The 20,927-nt window shown below is 55.5% G+C and overlaps 6 protein-coding genes across 6 annotated transcripts in view; all 6 read left to right on the top strand.

The window, feature by feature from the left end:
- Positions 1-104: 104 nt before the first annotated feature.
- On the top strand, positions 105-1,418 carry LPMP_322450 (C-14 sterol reductase, putative; the record flags this gene model as incomplete). Its single annotated transcript, XM_010703629.1, has 1 exon — positions 105-1,418. One exon carries the CDS (start codon positions 105-107, stop codon positions 1,416-1,418), a length of 1,314 nt encoding a protein of 437 aa, XP_010701931.1.
- Positions 1,419-2,846: 1,428 nt separating this feature from the next.
- Positions 2,847-6,530, top strand: LPMP_322440 (hypothetical protein; the record flags this gene model as incomplete). The annotated part of the gene is made up of 1 exon (XM_010703628.1): positions 2,847-6,530. One exon carries the CDS (start codon positions 2,847-2,849, stop codon positions 6,528-6,530), a length of 3,684 nt encoding a protein of 1,227 aa, XP_010701930.1.
- A 939-nt stretch (positions 6,531-7,469) lies between these two features.
- LPMP_322430 (hypothetical protein) lies at positions 7,470-8,831 on the top strand (the record flags this gene model as incomplete). The annotated part of the gene is made up of 1 exon (XM_010703627.1): positions 7,470-8,831. The coding sequence occupies one exon, from the start codon at positions 7,470-7,472 to the stop codon at positions 8,829-8,831; it is 1,362 nt and encodes a 453-aa protein (XP_010701929.1).
- A 3,548-nt stretch (positions 8,832-12,379) lies between these two features.
- LPMP_322420 (sphingosine-1-phosphate phosphatase, putative) lies at positions 12,380-14,290 on the top strand (the record flags this gene model as incomplete). Its single annotated transcript, XM_010703626.1, has 1 exon — positions 12,380-14,290. One exon carries the CDS (start codon positions 12,380-12,382, stop codon positions 14,288-14,290), a length of 1,911 nt encoding a protein of 636 aa, XP_010701928.1.
- A 3,052-nt stretch (positions 14,291-17,342) lies between these two features.
- LPMP_322410 (hypothetical protein) lies at positions 17,343-18,197 on the top strand (the record flags this gene model as incomplete). Its single annotated transcript, XM_010703625.1, has 1 exon — positions 17,343-18,197. The coding sequence occupies one exon, from the start codon at positions 17,343-17,345 to the stop codon at positions 18,195-18,197; it is 855 nt and encodes a 284-aa protein (XP_010701927.1).
- Positions 18,198-19,925: 1,728 nt separating this feature from the next.
- The window catches only part of LPMP_322400 (membrane associated protein-like protein), a gene marked incomplete at both ends in the record, with an annotated part of 4,702 nt that continues 3,700 nt past the window's right edge, over positions 19,926-20,927 (top strand). The window contains one exon of the mRNA XM_010703624.1: positions 19,926-20,927. Within this exon, the coding sequence (XP_010701926.1) occupies positions 19,926-20,927 (1,002 nt within the window).

Genomic DNA, 20,927 nt, shown 5'->3' with positions numbered 1-20,927 from the left:
TGCCCTCAGGAATCCGCGCCCTGTATAACTTGGGCACCCCCCTTCCCCTCTTCCCCACCTGTTTGATTTAGCGCGTCATTTCCTATCTTCTTCTCTGTGTCGCCATGGCGAAAGGGAGCGGTGCCGCTTCCAAGTCGGTGGGAAATCTTCTGCAGCCCCGCACGACCACCTACGAGTGGGGCGGCCCGGTTGGTGGCTTCTTCATGGTTCTCTTCCTCCCCACATTGGTTATGGCGCTGAACAGCCTCTGCGCTGGGGAGCAGTGCGGCATCACGCAGGCAATGCGGCTGCCTGCACTGATGACGGAGTTGGTGCGCGGTGCGTGGCCGATGGTACCGAAGGCGATCGGCATTGAGCTTGTGTGGCTCGCTGCCCACGCTGTATTTTCTATCCTCCCTATTGGCAGGCTCGTCCACGGTGGCGAGCTCCGCAACGGCGAGCGACTTGCCTACCGCATGAACGCCATCCACGCCTTCATCATCTCTCACGTCGTGCTTCTTGGCTTACACTACACCTCTATCGTGAGCATGGCCGTTGTGGCCGACCTCTTCCACCCCCTCATGATCGGTGCCATTTTCATCTCCTTTGCTATGTCGGTCGTGCTGTACGCGGCATCGTTCCGCCGTCGCAACGTACTCACAGCTCTTGGTGGCAACAGCGGGAACGCCCTGTACGACTTTTGGATCGGCCGCGAGCTGAACCCGCGCACCGGTCCGCTGGACTGGAAGCTGATGTGTGAGCTGCGTCCTGGTCTCATTGGCTGGAGCATTATGAACTGGGCATTTGTCTGCAAGTCGGTCGAGCTGGGCACCGTGACGCCAAGCATCGTGCTCACCGCACTCTTCGAATCCTTCTACGTGCTGGACGGCCTGCTGCTGGAGGCGGGAAATCTCACCATGATGGACATTGTGACGGATGGCTTTGGCTTCATGCTGTGCTTTGGTGACCTTGCGTGGTTACCGTTCACGTACACGCTGCAGACAAAGTACCTCGTTCACCACCCCGCGCACCTCTCGCCCTTGCATCTGTGCCTCTGCGCCTCCCTTTCTGTTGCCGGCTACGTAATCTTTCGTGGCGCCAACACGGAAAAGGACCGCTTCCGCAGCAACCCGAAAGACCCGTGTGTTCAGCACCTGCACGTCATGAAGACCTCCAAGGGTAAGTCTCTCATCATCTCCGGGTACTGGGGCATGTGCCGGCACCCAAACTACGTCGGTGACTGGCTGATGGCGCTCGGCTGGGCGGCGTTCAGCGGCACCGCGGAGCTGCTGCCATACTTCCATCCCATTTACTTTGGTTTCCTTCTCATGCACCGCCAGCTGCGTGATGAACAACAGATGCGGGAGAAGTACGGTAGGGAAGACTGGAACGCGTTCTGCCGCATCGTCAAGTACCGGCTTATCCCGTACCTCTACTAGGGAAGTAGACAAGAGAAGCAGAGCGAGGAGCGAGAACATCTCTCTCTCTCTATGGTGAGAGTCGGTGTGCGCAGAGTGCGGTCATCGGTTCCAACAAACAATGCCAGAAGAAGCACAAGTGCACGATGATGGATGGCATCTGCACAGAAGGGCGGTTTAAAACGAAGAAAAAATGTTTCGTGCACACCCTATGCGTGCGCTGCATCTCCTCTCTCCCCCACCTTGTCTTCCTCGGTCTGCCATGGTCGTTTGGCTGAGCTCGTTGGATTTTAATGTGAACCTGCGCTCTGCAGGAGAGGGGCGGGAGGGAGGCGGTGCTTTGAGAGGGGCGTGTATGCAGATGTGTGGTCCTTTTTTCTTCCCTCACTAAACAGGCAAGAAAAAGGGCGCCCACAACCGAAGAAGATACCCAGTCAACGCTGAGGGCCCCCTTCCGACGCCTGTGCACGTGTGTGTGTGTGTGTGTGCCTGAGTCGTGAAGGCGCGTGCTGGTCTCAAATGGCCTCCTTTGTAGCCGGTGACACAGGTACCTCCAGCGCCGCCACAACAGCACTTTTTTCCTCTTTCCAAGGCTGGCGAACTTAAACGTGGTGCAGAGTGTGGGAGCGCTGCGAGTAGTTGTATCCCGGGTGAAGGATCAAGCGTGACTCGCGTGCTTTCCATGTCGATTGACAGATCAGAAGCGCGGTAGTCGAGCACATGTGAGTCTCTGCGATTTGCTGTTCTCTACACACTTCTGCTGTGGTACAGAAACCACCTTCCTCCCTTGCGTCAGTAGGCCGAGTTCGTTTTGAATATGTCCTGTGTCTATCTCGATGCGCAACATCAGAGACTGTCTCGCGACTGTTGCTCCTTTACTCCGTCCATCTTGTACCTCCCTCTCCTCTCCACTTTAGCATCGCAAGCGTGCAACATCTTTCTTTTTTGTTCTCGCTTTTCCTCGCTGGAAGACCAAGGAAACGCGCGCGCTACTGTGCGCCGTCACCGCATCTCAGCCTAACCGACCCCCTTCCCCCAGCTTCCCAAACAAAGGTGCACCTGCTGCTAACACTATCGCCCTTTTTTTTCCTCTGGTGTTCGTTTGTACGCTCAGTACGTACTCACGACATACTCGCATAGACGTAAATACATACATACACACCCACACCCACACCCACACCCAGAGCTACCCATCGACTCAGTGGCGTGCTAGGGCTCATTTCTTCATGTTTTTGTGTGTTTTAATCCTCTCTTGCTTTCGTCTCTTTCTCTCGTTTCGAGCCACGGCTCATCAGGACACGCGTAGGTGATACGCATAGACGCACAGACCTACAGACAGAGCGACGTATACAGAGGCATTCACGAGCACCTACACACCACGTAGCGGCTTTCAAGGTGCATTGTGAGGAGTCACAAAGTGGGAGTGCGGAAGAGCTTGGTAGCATCACCATGTCATGGGTTCGTGTCAAGTGCAGTGATGGACATAGCTACGCAGCTCCCTCTCACGGACGGTCTATTCCAAAGCTCGATGGAATGGCGAGGCTCTTTCAGGCCCCATTTTCCCTTCGGCAGCTACATACCTTCACCACACTGAGCAACAATGCCCCTACCGTCTCTGGCTGGGGCAGCAGCGACTTATGTGGCATTCTTGGCACGGATGAGAGCGTGAACTCGTGCATCATGGTTGATCAACGCGACTTGGGCGACCATCTTGGTCTCACGACGGTCGCCGTTGGTGACGAGGGAGACACAGAGCTGGTGGAGTCACCTTCACTGCGACTCCTGCTCGATCGTGTATTTGCCGTGCTTATCAGCACAAACGGAGGTGGCGTGCAGGTGCTATTGGACGCACTCTGTACCCGCGCACCGCCGCCGCTGACGGCAGTGGCGAGGGTTGAAGCCGCTATCGTGCATGAGGATGATGGTGGGCGACGTGTGCGACCTGAGCTGTGGCTCGCGCGCACGCGAGGGGTGGGCAGCACTCTGCAGGACACCTCCTGCAGTGTCAGCGCCTCATCGAATCAACAGTTCCTGGTTAGGCTTAGTCAGGACTGCTCCGCCGTCGGGGATGCAGCCCGGGATGCAGAAAGGCTGTCCCTGCAGCCGCCCCCTTCGAATATGGCGGCCGTAACACTGTCGAACCATGCAGCACGCGCACCACCACAGGTGGTATCCACTCTTACCAATGCGCTGCCTGGGCATCCATCAAGCGCATTCTCCGAATTACCAAAGTCCCCCTCACTAGTGACCCGCTCTCCCCTGAGCTACGCCGCTGCGTTGCGCCGTCGCTCGTTACTGTTCTTTCTACCGCAAGGTGTTGTGCCACTGAGCGTGCTAGGGATTCACCTTGAGCTCTCCACGCGAGTAGTGAAGTGTCAGCGGAGGGCAGCCAAACCCGCACCCTTCACTGGTGGGGCCAACCCTCAAACAACGCTAGGCACCTGTACAGGAGGTGCTTCTATCGCTACCGATGGTGCTGCACGATCGCTTTACGCCGTTCTTCTCGAAGGTCTAAGGCACGTGCGCATCGGCCCTGTACGGACGGGAGGGGCTCCCAAGAGCGACTGCGCCTCTTGCACGTCCACGCGATGTTGCTGCTGTGCGGCGCTGCTGCACTGTGTTTCGCACTTGCGACGACAGAGTGGTAGGCTTCTCGCAAAGAGCTCCAGCTGGGCCGCTGTGGCACGCACAGCTGAGGAGAGTGGCAGGGTGTTGGTGTGGGCAATTGCGCGCTTGCTCGCAGGGAGCGAGAGGCTGATGAGCGCGCACCAGGCCACAGATCTGACGCGCCTCATCTTGTATGACCTTTGGGCTGATAAAGACTCGCATGGCGCCGAGGGGACGGCCACTGAGGCGGACGGTGCCGCACCATCAATGTTGCAAACAGGCATGACGCCTCTTGTGGCTGTTTACTCGCCATCTGGCCTGCTCTTTGCCTCTGCAAGGTTCTCGATGTTGCTCAGCCACGAGGAGCAGGTTCTGCTCTCGGCTGCTGCGATCGACCGTTTGGCTCGCTACGCGGCGCCTCGCTCTTCTGTCAGGTCTCATGCAAGTACGCCAGCCGCCGATGCGCTCAGCTGGACATCCTGGCCAATGCGCGTGGGTGAGGCCGCTGGCATGTTAGCCGGTGCGGTGGTGATGGACGTGCTTCTCATCACTGTTGGCGACGCCTTGGCTTTTTGTCTAGCCTTTCCGCGTGCACCATTCTCGGCATCTGTGCCACCAACGGCATCCATTCTATCAGTGCTGTCGCTTCTCGAGTCCACCGTGGCAAAAGCCCGTTCTCAAGCCAAAGCGCCTTCGGCAATGACGACTGCATCGCTCGCGCCCGCGCTTGTGTTTGCCTGTACGCACAGCACTGCCCCTTACACACCAACTTTTCACGATTCTCTTTTTGCTGTGACAGCACTTGAGGATGCACTGGACACGTCGAAGACGACGTCGGCAGGCGAGTCAGCCGACTCGGCAGCTGGAGGGCTGGTGGGCGTCGCGCAACACCTGCACCAGTTGGTTTTGCGAGAGGCCTCCCAGTCGAGGCTGTCGAGTGGACCGGGCGCCGGTGCCACGGTGGATAATGCACCGAGTTTCGTTACCGGCGCGGCATCGACACCACATCAAGCGAGCATGGGCACTGCGGTAGAGGAGAGCACCTCCAGGAATAGGACTGACAAAGCTGTACGGGGTCCGAGTGGCGTGTCAAGTGCACTTCACAAGATCTTCTCGTGCCTTCCGCTGCCTCCCAATGATTCAAATAGAGGCGTCGCCTCCTCGAGGCAACGGTACATCACCGCCGCGCAGCAGCAATCCGCGGCTTACTTAAATCAGTCGAGGAAAGGAGGGCATCTGTCGTCGCTGGTACCGGTGGCAAATACGAGTATGCTACAGAGCAGCAATCCATACACCGCTTTTCTGCTGGCCATGCCGCTTGAGGAGATGCTATGCTACGTCTCTGCCCTCGTCACCCGTAATGAGCTAGGCACGCTGCGGTCAAGCTATGAGCTGGGGCTGCACTCGTTCTTCTTTCTACAGCGGCCGGCAGTGGCAGCGGCAGCAAAGCACCGATGCGCTGGATCTGCTAAGGTGTCAGGGTCACGACCACACAAGAGGAAGAACGCTGTCGCGCAGCAGCTAGCACTGCCAGCGCGGTTCGGCATATCGTTTTCACGATTTCGCTTGCAGCAGTCGCCTTGTACTCACGCTGTCATACCGGAGGAATGGGCAGACGCGCATGGCGCTCCAGATCGATCTGGCGGTCGACTAACCTTCTTTGAGGACCCATCGCTGCTGCTGCAGCTCAACGCGCATGGTGTGTCACTCGCAGGGCGCACTCTAGACGAGGACAGTGGGAACTATGAAGGCTGTGAGGCCTCCCCCGAAGACGCCGACCAGCGGCCGAACGAGACCTCTTCAAGGGACGCCTCGCTAGAGACGCAGGTATCCGTGGTTCCCGTGTGGACACTTCTACAGGCTGCACCTGATGAGTCGTTGGGGGACGGAGAGCTCAGTGGCTCGGACACAGAGACGAGCGACTCAGACTCAGCTGCCGCCGCCGATGGTTTCCATGGAGTTCATAGGTCCGTTCCACCCAGCGTCGACGAAGACGCGCAGCTGGTTACCTCGCTTCATTACGCTTATCCGCAACGTCTCCACTGCCGCAGGGCGGCGCCTTTATTGGTAACGGCAAAGCTTTCCACAATTTCACCTGTCATTCAGGATGCATCGTCCTCCACTACACCGCATCTACAATCATCCGCCTACCCACCACAGGTTCACGCCACTTACGCTCGAAGCGCGAAGTCGAAGCAAGAGCGTGCTACCGAGGTATTGTGCCATGTGGAGGCGATTGTGAGCATCTGCGGCGACATTACGGGAATACATCAGAGCATAGTGATGAAGGCGCTGCAGCGCCATGCGCTCTCTAGCTCAGCTGAGGCACAGCTTACGAGTGGGAATCCCCAACACGGCAGCGGCGAGGGCTCCGCGTCATCCGCTGCTGTGACACCTGACAGCCTTCCAGCAGAGTGGGAGTACGCTGCTGATGCTCCGCACAAGATGGCGGATTTGTGTCGCGAGGTTGTGTGGTGTCAGGAGGCGGCCTTGGCGCTGCTGGAGGGGGCTTCGTGCCTCACATAGAGACCGCGGAAGGGAACGAGATGCTCTAGGGAGGCAACGGGCAGCTCCCTCCTTCATCCTCGTCGTTCGAAAATGGGTGTGTGGTTACCCTCTCTTGTAGTGCGAAGCTGTGTCACACCATTCACTGAAGTACGAAACAAGAAGGAGTAGAATGCACACTATCCTCACCATACGTTCTGTGCACTGAGACGTACAGACAGGCAGACCGGCACATGGCAAAGAAGCCCGCAGTATTTTCTGTCGAGAGTCGAGGTGCTGCTCTTCCGCGACCTCCTTTTGTTTCCCCCCCTGATTTCTTACCACTGTTTTCCAACAAATACACTTGTGGCGAGCGGAATGCAGCTGGAGAGGGGAGGCCGTGCGTCGACGACACCAGCGGTGTGCTGTTCACCTCGCCAATGCACTCTACGGCGCTCATCTTCCTCAGTAAATAACTGCACTTCCCATTTTGTTCTTCTTCCCTTGTTCGCTTAGAGCACCTTTGATTTTCATCTCTCCTTTCTTTTCGCTCCTTGTGATGCTGCACACACACGCACACACGAAAAACACGGAAAGGCGCATTGATTGGTCGATTGCACGCCTCGGCGTATTCCATCTATGCCTTCGCCCCTCCCCTCCCTCCCCCTCGACGGGTCCTCTTGGACAGCATCGTGCGACTGCGTAGCTGCAGCGTCTCTTTCTCGCTGCTGGAAGTACTTCTCTCTCTCTCTCTCTCTCAGTGGTGGTTCTTGCCAGTACACTGGAAGCAGAGTGTCTCCATTGCCCTTGTGTAAAACAGCTGCAGCGTGCATTGGCAAAACAGAGGTCACTCGCGTCTTCGTCCTCTCTCTGCTCTTTTGTTTTTTACCACCTTCACTTACGTTATACTCCCATCTCTGAAAACTTGAATTCGTCAACACGACTCCCCTTGTAATGCTGCTTTCCACAGGACCGCGAATCATGTCTCACCAACCCAGCTCTGCGGAGGAGCTGTACGAACTCGTTTGTGCTCTGCAGAAGGAGCAGCAACTGACGCACGTCGACCTCCGCACGGTGCAACGACGCACCGAGGCGCTACGGCAGGAGCTGCAACGTCAGCAGGAACTCATTGCCGAAGAGCAGGCGAGGCAAGAGGAGCTCGCCGCGAAGCTCACGCAAGGTTGTGTCGAGCGCCGACTTGCGGAGGCGCACGCGAGAGGAGTTGCACGCGCCAGTGCGGATGCGGCGCAGGAGCTGTGCTTTGAGAGGCGGGCATTTGTGCAAAAGTGCCACGACTACGTTCTCTCGGTTGGGAAAGGGCCAACTGATCGTGGGCGGTTCGACTTACTCCTTCTGCCAAGCAAAGGCACAATTCTTTCCACCGCTACAGATGGGTCGTGCTCAGGGACCTTCACTACTGCGGCAGTTGAGGCAGGCCGCGAGGCGTCGTTCCTGCCGGCTGCGGCTGTGCATCAATTGCTCCTCTCGCTGAGCAAAAAACTGACGCGGTGTGTCGAGGTTGGCGCAACAGCGGTGCTCGCTCCACTCAACGTTCCATCTACAGTGACACTAACGACGGAGGAACGTTCAAGGGAGAAGCCTGCTGACCGCCGCCCTTCCGCCGTGCAATGGTCGACCGCAACAGTGGTGGCCACCTTGATGGCTGCACGTATCACTACCACAAACCCCCACCGTCCATCATCAGCACACGTGATGGAGGGGAGTGTGGGTAGCGCTGCTGATGGCCAAAGAAGCCCCCATGAAAAGAAACGCATCGGCTTTGCGCCGGCGAGTTGCTTCGAGCGAGTGACGACAGTGCCCGCCGCCAACGTGAACCGCGGAACGAGCCAAGCGCACCCAGCGGAGGGATCACCATCTACTGCCAACAACGCAGCAGTGATGCTGCCGCCTGCTAATATAGCGACTGATTGCAGCAATCGTCCCGCGCATGCCTGCCTGAGGAGTGGATCACGCCCACGCACGCAAAGGCCTAGCGGCCACTTCACCGTCCGACTTGCCTCGCGCTCTGCGACGCTCGTTGCTGAGGCCGCAGCCCTTGGGGCAAAGCGGCAGCGTTCTTCCGAAGCTGCGAAAATCACCCAGTCATCACCTCCGAAAGCAGCAAGAGCAGACGGCGATAAGGGGGCTTCTACCTGCACTGTGCCACAGTGCGCCAATGTCACCGCTGCGTTGGCGCCCACGTACACTAACGACCGTGACCACCTTGTTTCCTCCGTAGACTTACCGTTGCTGCGCTCCGCCGAGACTCAGGGAAACGGCAACGGTAGATCAAGTCGACGCTCAGTGTGGACGTGGACGCGTGGGACGACGTATGGTGACTGAGGCATGAACGACCAAAAGAGGAAAATGGATAGCCTGGAGGTGATCAGAGGAGGGGAGGCGAGGGAGTGGCCGGCGAGCGTCAGGCGGCGCTGTGTGAGAGATGCGGTGATGAGAGCTTCTTTTTGTAATTTTTTATCTGACTTGCTGTGCCCTCGCGCTCTCTCTCGCTGCAGTACTCTTCACTCCGTTGTGTGTGTTGCCTTATGTCCTGCCCCGCTGCCTTGCTTAGGTAATACCCCGGAATCAACTGGCGCGCGCGTGTGCGTGTGTGTGTGTGTGTCTTCTTTTTTTTTTCGGATGTGCTCTGCACGTCTGTACACTCAGGCGCTAATGTGCCTTTTCATGCTTCCCGAGTGTACTGAGCAAGTGTCGCGGTACGGCTCTTTTTGATCGCTTGGGGTGTCGTTTCTGCAGGTTGCCTCTCGGGGCGACTTGTGCTTACCGCTTTCTTCTGCTGTTCGTACTTCGCAGTTTTTAATGTGCGAAGCACTCAATCATACATACAAGGCAGAAAGCGTGCATAGATCAGCAGTGTCGTAGACACTCCCTTCCAGTTTCGGTTCTTGGCCAACCATCTGGACGACTTCATTCAGGCGACTCGGCGTGCAGCGGCATCGGCACCTCTAGGGGGGTGTTCCATCATTCGTTTCTGCCTTTCCTTTCCTTCGTTGAAGGAATCGCGCTAACGAGACATTTATCATGCGAAGGAGGAACACCATGTGCCATGCGTTATTGTCGCCCGTGGTACAACAGAGGCGCATGGAGAAATTGGGCCAGCAGCGCCTTTCCATCACGACACATCTTCTCTTCCCTCCTCCTCTCCACGTCTCCTTTTCGTGTTTCTTTTTTTTCTTTTTGGCTCCCGTTGACGCTCGTTGTCTTTGGCCGTTTTATGAGTACTTCATATGACATCACGTGTCTCAAATCTGTCAACACACCGAACTCGCCCAGCCGCCCCTCCCCCCGGCCTTCCCTTTCCTCTGTGCACGTCTGTGTTGCCTTGATGCGCGTTCATCACAGGCATGTGCATATATCTCTGCTCTTTCACGTAGGCCCAGATAGACATACTGCATTAAGTGCGGTTTAGAACCTACCATTACCACCGTATCGGTTTGGAAACACAACCTAATCGAGTTTTGCCCGTGTGTCTCCGCGCACGTGCGTCTTCGTTCGTCCCCATCCCCCGCTCCCCCCCCCGTCGTTGTCGTCGTCGTCTTGTTTGTCCGTCACTTCGTTGTTATTGTTGTTGTTGTTGTTCGGTGTTTTTTTTCTTTTTTTTGCTCCCTTCCCGGTCATCGTTTTCAGCCCCTCTCCCTCCCCCTTTTTTTTCCTGCACTGCTGTTTGCTTTCGTTGTGTGATTGGCGACGTGCCTTTTGTTTCGTTTCCTTCATCACCTTCCCTCCCCTTCTTTCGTCCTCTCTTGCATAGCTGACTCAGCCCTACGCGCTTTCGCAGTTACCCATCGTGCTGAGGCGGATACGATTGGGTTCGCCGGCGTGCGAGTGTCCCTGAGGACGGCGGCCTTGTGCGAGATAACACTTCCTCCTCTAGACCTACACTCCCTTTTCTTCACTCACTTGCTCACTGACAGAGAAGAAGTGCAACGGTAGTCTTTTTATCCTCTCTTTCGGCTGAACCGGCGTTTTCACGCACATTTCATCTGTATTTTTACCGGACGTTCTTTGGTGACAAAGGTGGGGCTTACGTACTGCCGGAGTATCGCGTTGATGTGAGCTTCTTCTGGATTCACCTCTGCCCCTCCCTCTCTAGACAGAATAGCGTTCTCTTCATCTCGGTTAGCTTTCGGCGCTTTCTCAGGCTGATTACTACGAGTTCAGTGATTTTGGTTTGGTGCGCACAAGAAGCAGATAGCTTCACAGGCTTATCAACGCGCGCTGTAGGCTGCTCTACCCTCATCGATTTTTCGCTCCCACACACCTTCTCTTGCGGCTTCTGCACCGCCGCTCTTTGTCTCTTTTTTTTTCGTTTGATTGCCCCTTTCTTTCCCCCTCTGTGCGTGTGTGTAGAGGTGCTTGTGGGTGTCTTCTGTTTCACAGCTGTCGTTTATACCCCCCTCCCCTTGCTTGCCTTCTCTCGTTCTTGGAGAAAATCTGCTGGGGGTTCTTGTTGTTGCTCGCTCTCCTCGGAGGCAAGCTTCGCAGCTTCCGTGGCTACTAAACAAAACAGACAACCGCAGCAACGAGTGGTTGACCCGCGCGTACACGCGTTTTCATTTTTTGTTTTTGTTTCACATCGACGCACGAGATCGGAGGACGACGAACGAGAAGTAGCAAAGGAAAGAAAAAAAACATAGCCGCCCTACACAGAGCTGATCTGCGGCCAAGCACGCACAAACTTGAACGATACGACGGCCACGTAAACACAGACGTAAAACACGGGCAAAGTAGATTTGCTTTCCTGCTATCGTCAGCTCCTCTTCCCCCTCTCTCCATCGCTGCCCCCTGCCTTCTGGCACGCAACTGTACTCCCACTCATTTGTTTTGATTTGACTCTTCACTAGGAGTGGCGACACCAGCATCTTTTCTCGCTACTCTGTTTCCTTCGTACGTATATGTATGTATATTTTTCCTTTGTATTAGCCTCCTCAATTATTTCATCTTGTTGAGCTGCTGTACAAGGAATCAATACATATTTTTACACACATTTTTATTCGCTCTCTCCCTCTTCCGTCTTGGTATTTGTGTGGGCCGGTCCAACTGACCAGGTTAGGGCCTCAGCTCGCTGGGTTGAGCGAGGCTTTTTGATTTTCGTTTGAGTTTTACCCTTTTTTTTTGTTTCGCTGGTTTCGTTTCCCAGTGCTCAACTGGAAAACCGCAACAAATCGCATACGAACGGGTGGGCTGCGTTTATGGTCTCCATCTTTTTCTTCTTTTCGTTTTGTTAGTCCGCGGCGCTTTGTTTGTCTGCCCCTCCCTCCCGAACTCTCCTTGTCTGTCCTGGGTTTTGCAGATAGAGTTGCTTACATTTTTCTCTCTGCAGATCTCTTTCTCTGTGTGTGTGTGTGCGTGTTTATGGCCCTCTGCCAGCTCCCGCCACCCTTTCCCTTCCCTGTGCCCCTTAGTGCCCTGCAGTTTGCCTAGCGTGCGCTTCTGTCCTTTCACGCGTGCCTCTGTTGTCACGGCGTGCACTCACTCTCTCATCTCTGGCTCTCTGCGTGTTTGGTTTCCGCCCGCGCTTTGCGACTGCCTTCGTTGCTGCTTTTCTTGTGTGTTCTATCTTTCTTTCCTGCGCCCCTCCCCTCTCTTCCACCGTCAGTGCTTTGTGTGTGTGTGTGTGTGTGTGTGGGTGTGTGGGTGGGTGTGTGGGTGTGGGTGTGTGTGGGTGTGGGTGTGTGTGGGTGTGCTCTCCGTGCAGTACCCCCCTCCCCCCTCCCCCCGACACATACGCGCACTTTGTCTCCTCCTGCCTTTGTTCTCCACCCTCTCCCCCTTTTTTACCACTCTCCCTCGCGTTCCCCGTACGAGTACCTGCGCGAATGCCCGTTGGCGCTGGTGTTATCTCGGCTGCGCCAGTAACCACACAGGAAATGTTTGTCACGACATCGATGCCCAGCACCCACTTCGCTCCCCCTGCCTCTGCTCCGGACTTCACGCCGGTGGCATCGCCGCCATTACCTAAGACGGCATCGATGCGCGGGAGCACAGCTCACGAAGGCGTTTCTGCCACCGTCGCACACACTGGCGGTGGCAGAAATAACATTAACAATGGTGGCACTGCCAGTGGTGCGTGTCACAGCAGGAGCAGCGGTGCTGGACCTTCTCCACGCGGCGGCGGCGACCCAACCGGCAAAGGCACTGCTAGTGGAGAGACGAGCCCAAAGCCGCTGAGCATCGTAGCGGAAGTCCTCGGTAGAGAGGAGAACAAACTGCCTGCTCTCACGGTAAGCTCAGAAAGCCTTGATAAGGAGGCTTCCCAAGGAGACCACACTGTCAAGTCTGCAGTGACGATTTCCACGACCGCCATGCCTCCAACCGCAGTTTCGAACGCGGTGCCGGTTGCGTTGAGAACGGTGCGCGAGAACCTCGTGCAGTGGCACCGCCCACTGCGACAGGTTGCGTTTCGCGAGTGGTACATCTCCTGCTACTGTAACGAGCAGCAGGTGCGGTGGATCGAGAAGATTCAGCATATGTGCGATCCGCTGCAGCCGCTGCTTGTGCGGTACTTTCAGTTGTGGAGCCTCACTGGCGAGGCCGAGTTCTACACGCTGCTCATTCCGACGATGATTTGGCTTGGCACGCCGTTGAGCGGCGTGAAAATTTCCTCACTGCTATGCGTGGGACAGTACGTGACTGGCACCATGAAAGACTTTTTCTGCTGCCCACGTCCGCCATGCCCACCGCTTCAGCTGCACGGCAAGCGCGACACTCACGACAAGGAGTACGGATTCCCAAGCACCCACTCTTGTCATAGTGGCGTCTTCTCCTTCTTTCTGTACTGTGAGCTGGTATACGTCTTCCCTAATCACGCTTTTCTGTGCTGTCTGGCAGCTGTCTACTACTTTGCGAACGTCAGCTTCTCGCGCATCTATCTGGGCATGCACTGGATCGGTGACGTGATCGGTGGCTACGTGGTGGCCTTTCTTACTATCGTCTTTCACATCGCCTTCCTCGATCGATGGGAGGCCTACATCCTAGAGCGTACAGACACGCCGTGGTGGGCGTATGTACTTGTGTACGTCACCCTGCACCTGCTCTCCATGGCCCACGCCACCCCTCGTGACCCGTGCCCGTGCTACATTGATAGTCTGCGCTTTACCGGTGCGATAGTGGGCTCGACACTTGGTTTCTGGAGTTTCTACTCGATCTACGGCACCCTGGCGGCACGCCCAAAGCCGGATCACCTGTTCGACGTAGTCTTCTCCTTCAACTTTCTGCTTCAGTGGGTCGTGTGCATCACCATCGTCTTAGCCAGCAAGGAGCTCTCGTCGCTCACTGCCGGTTTTGTACTGAAGGTGGTCTTCAAGTTCGTGTCGGGCGCGTACGCGGCGCGGTTGCCCAGACCCCTTCAGGAGCCCTACTTAGTTATGGCAAAGGTGATCGGGCTGACCACGCTTGGGAACGAGCGAGAGTCGCAGTCCAACATCCCTCTCACCGCTCACAATTCCGTCAGGCAGCACTGTAGCTTCAACGACGACTGTCTCCAGGACGGAAAAGCCGCCACTGCCGCCTGCAACAGGAACACGCCAAGCCCACGCATAGATATAGAAGCGGCTGAGAGACCGGACGGGTACTTGAATAGTCAGCAAGTATGGTCTCTCCGCACCCACCGTCACTGGTGGCTCTGGGATGTGCACAGGCGCACCGTTTCGTACATAGTCACTGGCTTCGTGGCCAGCTTTGTATGCCAGGTGCTTTTGCGGGAAGGGTTTGGGGTTGGCCACGAGCTTGCCGATCACACGGCACATTATCTGCGGCCGCTACTACCGTCGCCAGAGTGAACTAAGAAGCAAAAGGAAAGAAACTGTGTGATGCGGCGGCGAGAGATGGAGGTGCGGCTGCTGCTCTCTATTTCTTTTTAGTATTTTTTTTTCCTTTGCCGCTATTGTGTCTTTGTGTGTGTGTGTGCTTTAGCTCAGTCCTGCTCTGCCTCCCCCCTCCTCCCTCCCCTCGCTCTCGGTTTTGGGCGGTGGTGGGGAGGTACGTGTCCCTTTTTTTTCAGTTGCCATGGTTCCTACCTTTTTTTGTGGTTCTGCTGTTCGAGGCGAAGGTTCCCACCCTAGTGAATGGCATGCGCGCGGGAAGTGCTCAGGCTGCGCGGGGGGGGGGGCGGTTCGCTGCCCCACTTTTGTGTGTCAGCGTGTGTGTGTGTGTGTGTCCGTTTTCTTTTTTTTCTTTTGGTCTTTCCTTTTTGTTCATGTTGTTTTGAGGCTGCGGAGTCTTTGCCCCTGTACTCCCTTCCCCTTCTACAGGCGTGAGAAGCACCCGTCTTCATTCATCTTACGGATGCTTACAGTACGAGAAGGCTAAAACAGTCTCGTTCACTGTGTTCGGGTGCGGAGGCGCAGAGCACAACTCTTTTTGTATTTCGTTTCGTCTCTCGTGACCTCTTCCTCACCCCCTCTCTCCCCCTCTCCCTCTCTTCGCTTCCCCTCTGTGTCCTCTCAGGTCTTTGCTCCCACACATTTTTGTTTTCGTACTTTGCCCATCGTGAGCCGTCGAGCAGCAGCGGTATTAGGAGAGGGGTGGGGGTATGCGTCGGTTTGCTCCCCCGTTTGTGGTGGAATGAACACATTTAGCGAGAAAAAAGCCAACACACGTAAAGATGGACAGCACACAAGCAGTTCCCCACCTCCCACACATCCAAACAACGAAATTCGCGTGTGTATATTTCTTCATTCTTGTGGACTCCGCTTCTCTACTGTTCCTCTCACTATTGCTGCTGTTTATCTTGATCGACTTTTTTATTATATTAGGATCACCCCTCCCTCGACTTTGCTGTGTGATGACGAGTCCATTTCCCTTCCCTACTCTACCCCCCTCTCCCCACGCGCGCGCACGCGCGTCAACCTCTTTTCCTCTCTGTTTTTTTTTTTCGCTTCCGCGCTGTCTTACCTTCTCTCTTTTTTTTTGTTTGTGAATATTTTTGTGTGTGTGTGTGTGTGTAGTTTGCTGTTCTCCCTCGTTGCTTTCGTTACCAGTTTAGGGCCTTTTGCGCTCCTCTCCGCCTCTCTCCCTCTTCATCCACCGCCCCCCCTCTTTCCTCGCTCCTTCTCTCGGCCCGTCTCTGTCTCCCCTCCAATATGACTGTATTTCCTTTCATGAACACGATTGCCTTTGTTTGTTGCGGCGTTCGTGCGCCTTATCTGTTTGCCTGTCTGTGTGAGTGTGTGAGTGTGTGTGTGCGTATGCACCGTGCTTCTACATAGTAGTCTGGGGATGTGCCTTGGGCAGTGATTGCGGACTGCTAATCCTCAGTTCCTCCCTTCCTCACCTTTCTTCTCCCCTTCTCCTAAGCCAGTAAGTAAGTGTGCACCAGTCTCTGCTGCGCAGAGGTTCTTCCCCCTTGCGCTTCTTTGCGGGTTCCTTTTATGCATCTTTGTGCGCTGCTCTCGAGACAGCACGATGCGACGAGATGGGGGAGGGAGAAATCAGGTTTTGCGTTCTCAGTCCAGTGGTGGCGATGCCTTTACTCTGCCTCTGTGGGTTGCTCCTAGTATCCATGTCCTTTGAGAAGGTGTTCCAGTGACCTTATGGCCCCTTCTCACTCGTTACTTTCACTGTGTATGCGGTTGTGTGTATCTACAGGCTTAGTCCCCTGCCTACTCGACCCCCTTCATGCCCCCATCCAGTGGGGGAGGAAGGTGGAAGGACAAGCAGCTCCGCTCTCTCATCCATACACAAGCGCAGGATATACTCGCATCCACACTGTTAAATAAGACCCGCTCTGCTCCTGCTGGTATGGCCTCGGTGTAAGCGGCACGATCACGCGCACCTACCAGAAGTCGGGTCGATGGAGACGACGATGTAGGCTCGCTCATAGCCTCTGTGTAGCTCTCTCCCCCTTCTTCGATTCTTCTCCTCTCTCTCATGCTGGCGAAGGAGTGAAGGTAACTCTCTGTGTATTGCGTATGCATGTACTACGGTTGGTAGTGGAGAAATTGGCAGTTTGTCTTTTAATCTAGTAGCAGTGATGACTGGCGATAAAGGGCGTGGGTAGTGAAGGAAGAGAGAGAGGGAGGGGGTGCGCCAGCTTCCCTATTCCCTCGCCCGTTTGTGCCTCTCCTCTTTTGCAGTTGGTCGACAATGGAGGAAAGTGAGCGATTTCTCGTCTGAAGGCACACACCGTCACCTCTACCACTTCTCTTTGTTCGGTTTTTTTTCTTTTCTTTCTGAAGTTCCGGAGGGATGAAAACGTTGTCCTCGAGAAGTATGTGAAAGCGCAACCAGATCGAGAGGCAACAGAGTAGGTGAGAAAGTGCCATGTCATGTGTGCCGAAGGCTGTGGGTGTGTGGATGTGCATATGTGTCTGTGTGTGCTGCCGTGCTACTGACCACTAAACAAGACGGCTTGTGGAGAGTGGCACAGGAGGAAGGAGGTGGTGGATAGCTGACGCCACGGACACGGCGACAGAGCGGGAGCTATCGTTTTCAGATGGCCAGTGTATGCGCAACCCAGTTGCCTGGATTGCGTCGTGGAGGTTTGCGCGAGACAAGCAATAGAAACGGTGATGTGCTTTGTGAGGAGGGTGTTTCTTCTGTATGCCTAATACGCCCCCTCTGCCGTCTCCATCACACCTGACCACTCTATGAAGCTGATTCTGACGGCTGATCGCTCAGCTCTGGCCTAGCCGCCTTGGCCATGCTTCTCTATCTTCCCACTCTTTACCTTCACTATCGAGGACTTCTCTATTTTTTCTCCTTTCCGCCATCTTCGAACGAACGACATTCCTATGCGGGCTTGTTGGTCTACGCCTAGGCGTCCGTGTTTAGTATTCTGATTATCCATTGTGTCCAAGTCTGTCCTGCCGCCAAAGGCAAACCACAGTCACTATGCTCTGCAGTACTCGCGTCTTGCTGGCCTCCACAGCCAAGGGGTACATGAATCGTGTCATGGTGTACGCCCATCGTCGCCGAAAGGCCCGCTACCTGGCTCCCAAAAATGCACATGTCCGCTCGCCACTGGCGAATAAGATGCCCGAGGAGTACGGAAACACCTGGGACCCCCGCAGCGGCGTCGAGTGGCACAATCGCATGCGCAACCGAAACCATTATCGGCACTGGCCCTGGGCTCGCTGGACCGACGACCCAGTTCGCTTTCACCAGGATAGCGTTTCTCGCCGCACTGTGTCGGCCTCCAGCACTGTGGCGAACACTGGCACACCGGAGTGGAATTACTACGCGGAGGTCGGTCAGGCGTATGAGACGCCGTCGCACTTTCCGCTCTCCTATACAGCGCCGTTTATTTACCAATACACGGCACAGTGCTGGTCGCGCGAGGACCTGCAGCTGTACCTTGAGCGTATTGAACAGAACTCTGGCCTCCGTACTATTGCCGACGTAGTATCCATGAAAGAGACACTGTACACGTGGTGGCATAGCGCCGCCATGGACACCGTCCCGCTGGGGGTGCTGCAGCACCTGGAGCTGGTCTCGTGCGACATTGTTGCCCAGAACACGCGCAAGTCCTACCGCATCGAGCAGCACGAACGTGGCATCCTGCGCACGCGTGAAATGGAGCGGTACTACGCTTTGCCGTACCTGAGTGGCCCCGCTATGCCAGTGCAGCTCACGCAGCCATCTGGCGAGTATCCCAATGGCAAGTACACACTAATGATGGACGGTGTGGAGATCCATCCGCTGCAGAGGCCGGATGCGCGATACACGCACAACATGTACCCCGCATGAGGACTGCCATAGGAGGAGGAGGAGGGACGGGGTGTTTTGCCGAATATGGACGCTGTAGACAGGGGCGGAAAGTAAGACGCAGGTGGGCACACCTATGCGTGCGTGTGTATCTCTGCAAGGGCATCTCACCCCTGCCGCTTTTTCCCTTCGTTTTCCTCTCTTTCTCAACACCTGTCCGTTTTGCTTTTCCCCTCTCTTCCCTCCCTCTTTCCCCCCTAGTACTCACATGTCTTGTTTTCTTCGTTTGTAGATAGGCGTGGATGTCTTTTGGTGGGTTGTTGAGGTTGAAGTCGTTCCGAGGTGCGCGTGGCATATCTGTGCTTGGTGCTGTGTGCGTCTTTCTTGGTTGATAGTTATCAACGCCGCACGCCAACTTCGCTGGCGTGCCCTTTGCGCACGTATGCCGGAAGGCCACATCACTCTTGGAGATGCACGCGTGCGGGGCAGTAGTGGTGCTCATGCGCTTCTGTGTGTATGTGTGCCATCTACATAGACCTATGTCGAAAAACAAACGAGGTGAAGCAGAGAAAATAAAAACAACGAAAAAGGGATCACAACGCCGCATACATGAGTGGCAACAAGAGGGACGCTTCACCGATAAAATAGGCTGCATCTCTCACACAGCTTAACCACTGACGCTATGCTGTCGGCTCTTTTACACCTCTCTGTCTCTTTTCTTCCCGCTAAAATGTGCTCTCTATAACATCGAAACGAACTCATTAATGTCGCACCTCCCTCATGCGCCTTTCTCGGCGCCGCACTTGACCAATGTGCTGGTGTGCTTCTTCACCTGAGCAGGGTCTTCCTTTCACTCATTCTACATAGTCGTGCATACCTGCTGACAAGCAATCAATCTCTCGTGCACGCGCATGTGACGCAGTTCTAGCGTACCCCCGTAGTTCGAACTTGCACGCTTTCTTTCTCTACCGGCACAACAAGGGAGAAACGAAACGAGTCTCTTCATTGGCCAGCTTATCCTCATCCGAGCCTTGACGAAGAAAAGGAGTCCAGAGTCAGAGGCGTCTCAGAGAATCTTTTAGGTTGGGAAACGAGAAGAAGCAGGTCTGAAGTACAACAAGTGCGGGTGGCTGCGCAGTTTTGCGTAGCAGTTTAGCTGCAGTGCTTGGCGCAACTATCAATCGGTTACGTACGATTTGGTTGACACTGCTGGGCCTTTGGGTGACTTCTCCCAGCATTGAGGCAGGTAATTCTTTGTGATTTCGTTTGGTTTGTGTTGCTGCTACCACTCTCGTTGTGTCTATGCTTACACGCGCTTTTGCTGCCACTGTGCGCGCGTTTCTTCCCCACTCTACTACTCTATGTTCCTTTCCTTTTCGCTTTAATCTTTTCCTACCGTACCTCTCCGGTGTGTGACTCTTTTTTCTTCGCCTTTTCTCGCCTTTTCTCCTCGTGAGGAGTTGTACTGGCACGCGTCTCGCTCTCGCTCTCTCTCTCTCTCTCTCTGCGTGCACGTTTTGCATATAACCTGTCCGCTGTGGTGGTGGCGGCGGAGGTGCTTCTGCTTCCTTTGTTTTACTGCCTCTGTGCTTTTTTTTTTCCTTCCCAGTGTTTGCCTGTTTCGTACCACCATATACTCCTTCGCGCTTCTACTCCTGCTCACGCAATCGAAGCTGTGCGCTCTTCATATTCTCCCTACTTCCTCTCCCACTTCTGGGAGTGAGAAAAGAGTGCGGCTCAGCGTCTCAGCAGCGCCGTCCATTTCTCAGCATGTGGGGCTTTCTGAGCGATGTACGTGAGTCGGTGCGTCAAGTAGTGGCGCCTTCTCCGGGTGTGAGCAACGCAGCTAGCGCCGCCGTCCCCAGCGTCACATCCACGACGACGAACTTGAGGGAGATGGACTTTGAGGGCGCCGTGGACCAAGTGACAACCGGGTTGCTCCGCTTGTGGCGCAAGGTTGACCAGACGGCCAGCAAGGTCCTTCGCCAAGCCTTCGACGGAGCCTTCTCGCCTCGGGAAGAGGCGGTTCCGCGACTTTTTACCCTAACGGCAGAGGCACTCGCATCCTTGCCGCAGGACGAGCTCTTGGATATCATCAGAGACGCCATCTCGCAGACAAATGATCGCATGCATCAGGCCCTCAACGAGGCCAACTTCCTCTTGAGCCTCGGCATTGAGGAGCAAATTGCGCACACGAACGACTACACGGGGTGCTATGAGTGGTGGGATCGCACAGTAAACCGCCGTCTTATCGTCTGCCAAGATTTACTGCAGGCCCGCTTCACCAACACCTCTTCCACACAGAAGCAATTATCTACCGTCATGGCCCTACGCGCACAAATGGCGGCCATTCGCGCCGCCTCCACACAGCCCATGGCCGCTATCGCCGCTCGCGGCCGCCTACTAGAAGACGAGCGCTACGACTTGCTCCAATCTCTTCCCGCCATTCTCCCCACCGAAGGAAGCATGCACCCAGCACCTGTCCCTCCCCAGGCACTCGATTACACGTTGTCCGCTGATGACCACGACATTCACTTGCCGCATAGTCAACCCACTCCTACACATTCAGTGGAAAGCGTGGGCACGGCTATACAACATGAGCCCTACAAGTCTCCGTTTCACCCATTGAACACTTCAACCCCACCTGCTCCTCCGACTTCCCAACATGACGCAAACACTGTGATACTCAAAGGCTGTACACTCAGCTCTTCTGCAACACAACTCCCCTCCGAACATGCTTCCCTCTTACCAGTGCTGCATTCCACAGAGGAG

This window comes from Leishmania panamensis (genome assembly GCF_000755165.1).
Source record: "Leishmania panamensis strain MHOM/PA/94/PSC-1 chromosome 32 sequence".
Classification (NCBI taxonomy): domain Eukaryota; phylum Euglenozoa; class Kinetoplastea; order Trypanosomatida; family Trypanosomatidae; genus Leishmania; species Leishmania panamensis.
The sequence above is the reverse complement of the archived record's forward strand: the minus strand, read 5'-3'. Positions and strand labels throughout refer to the sequence as shown.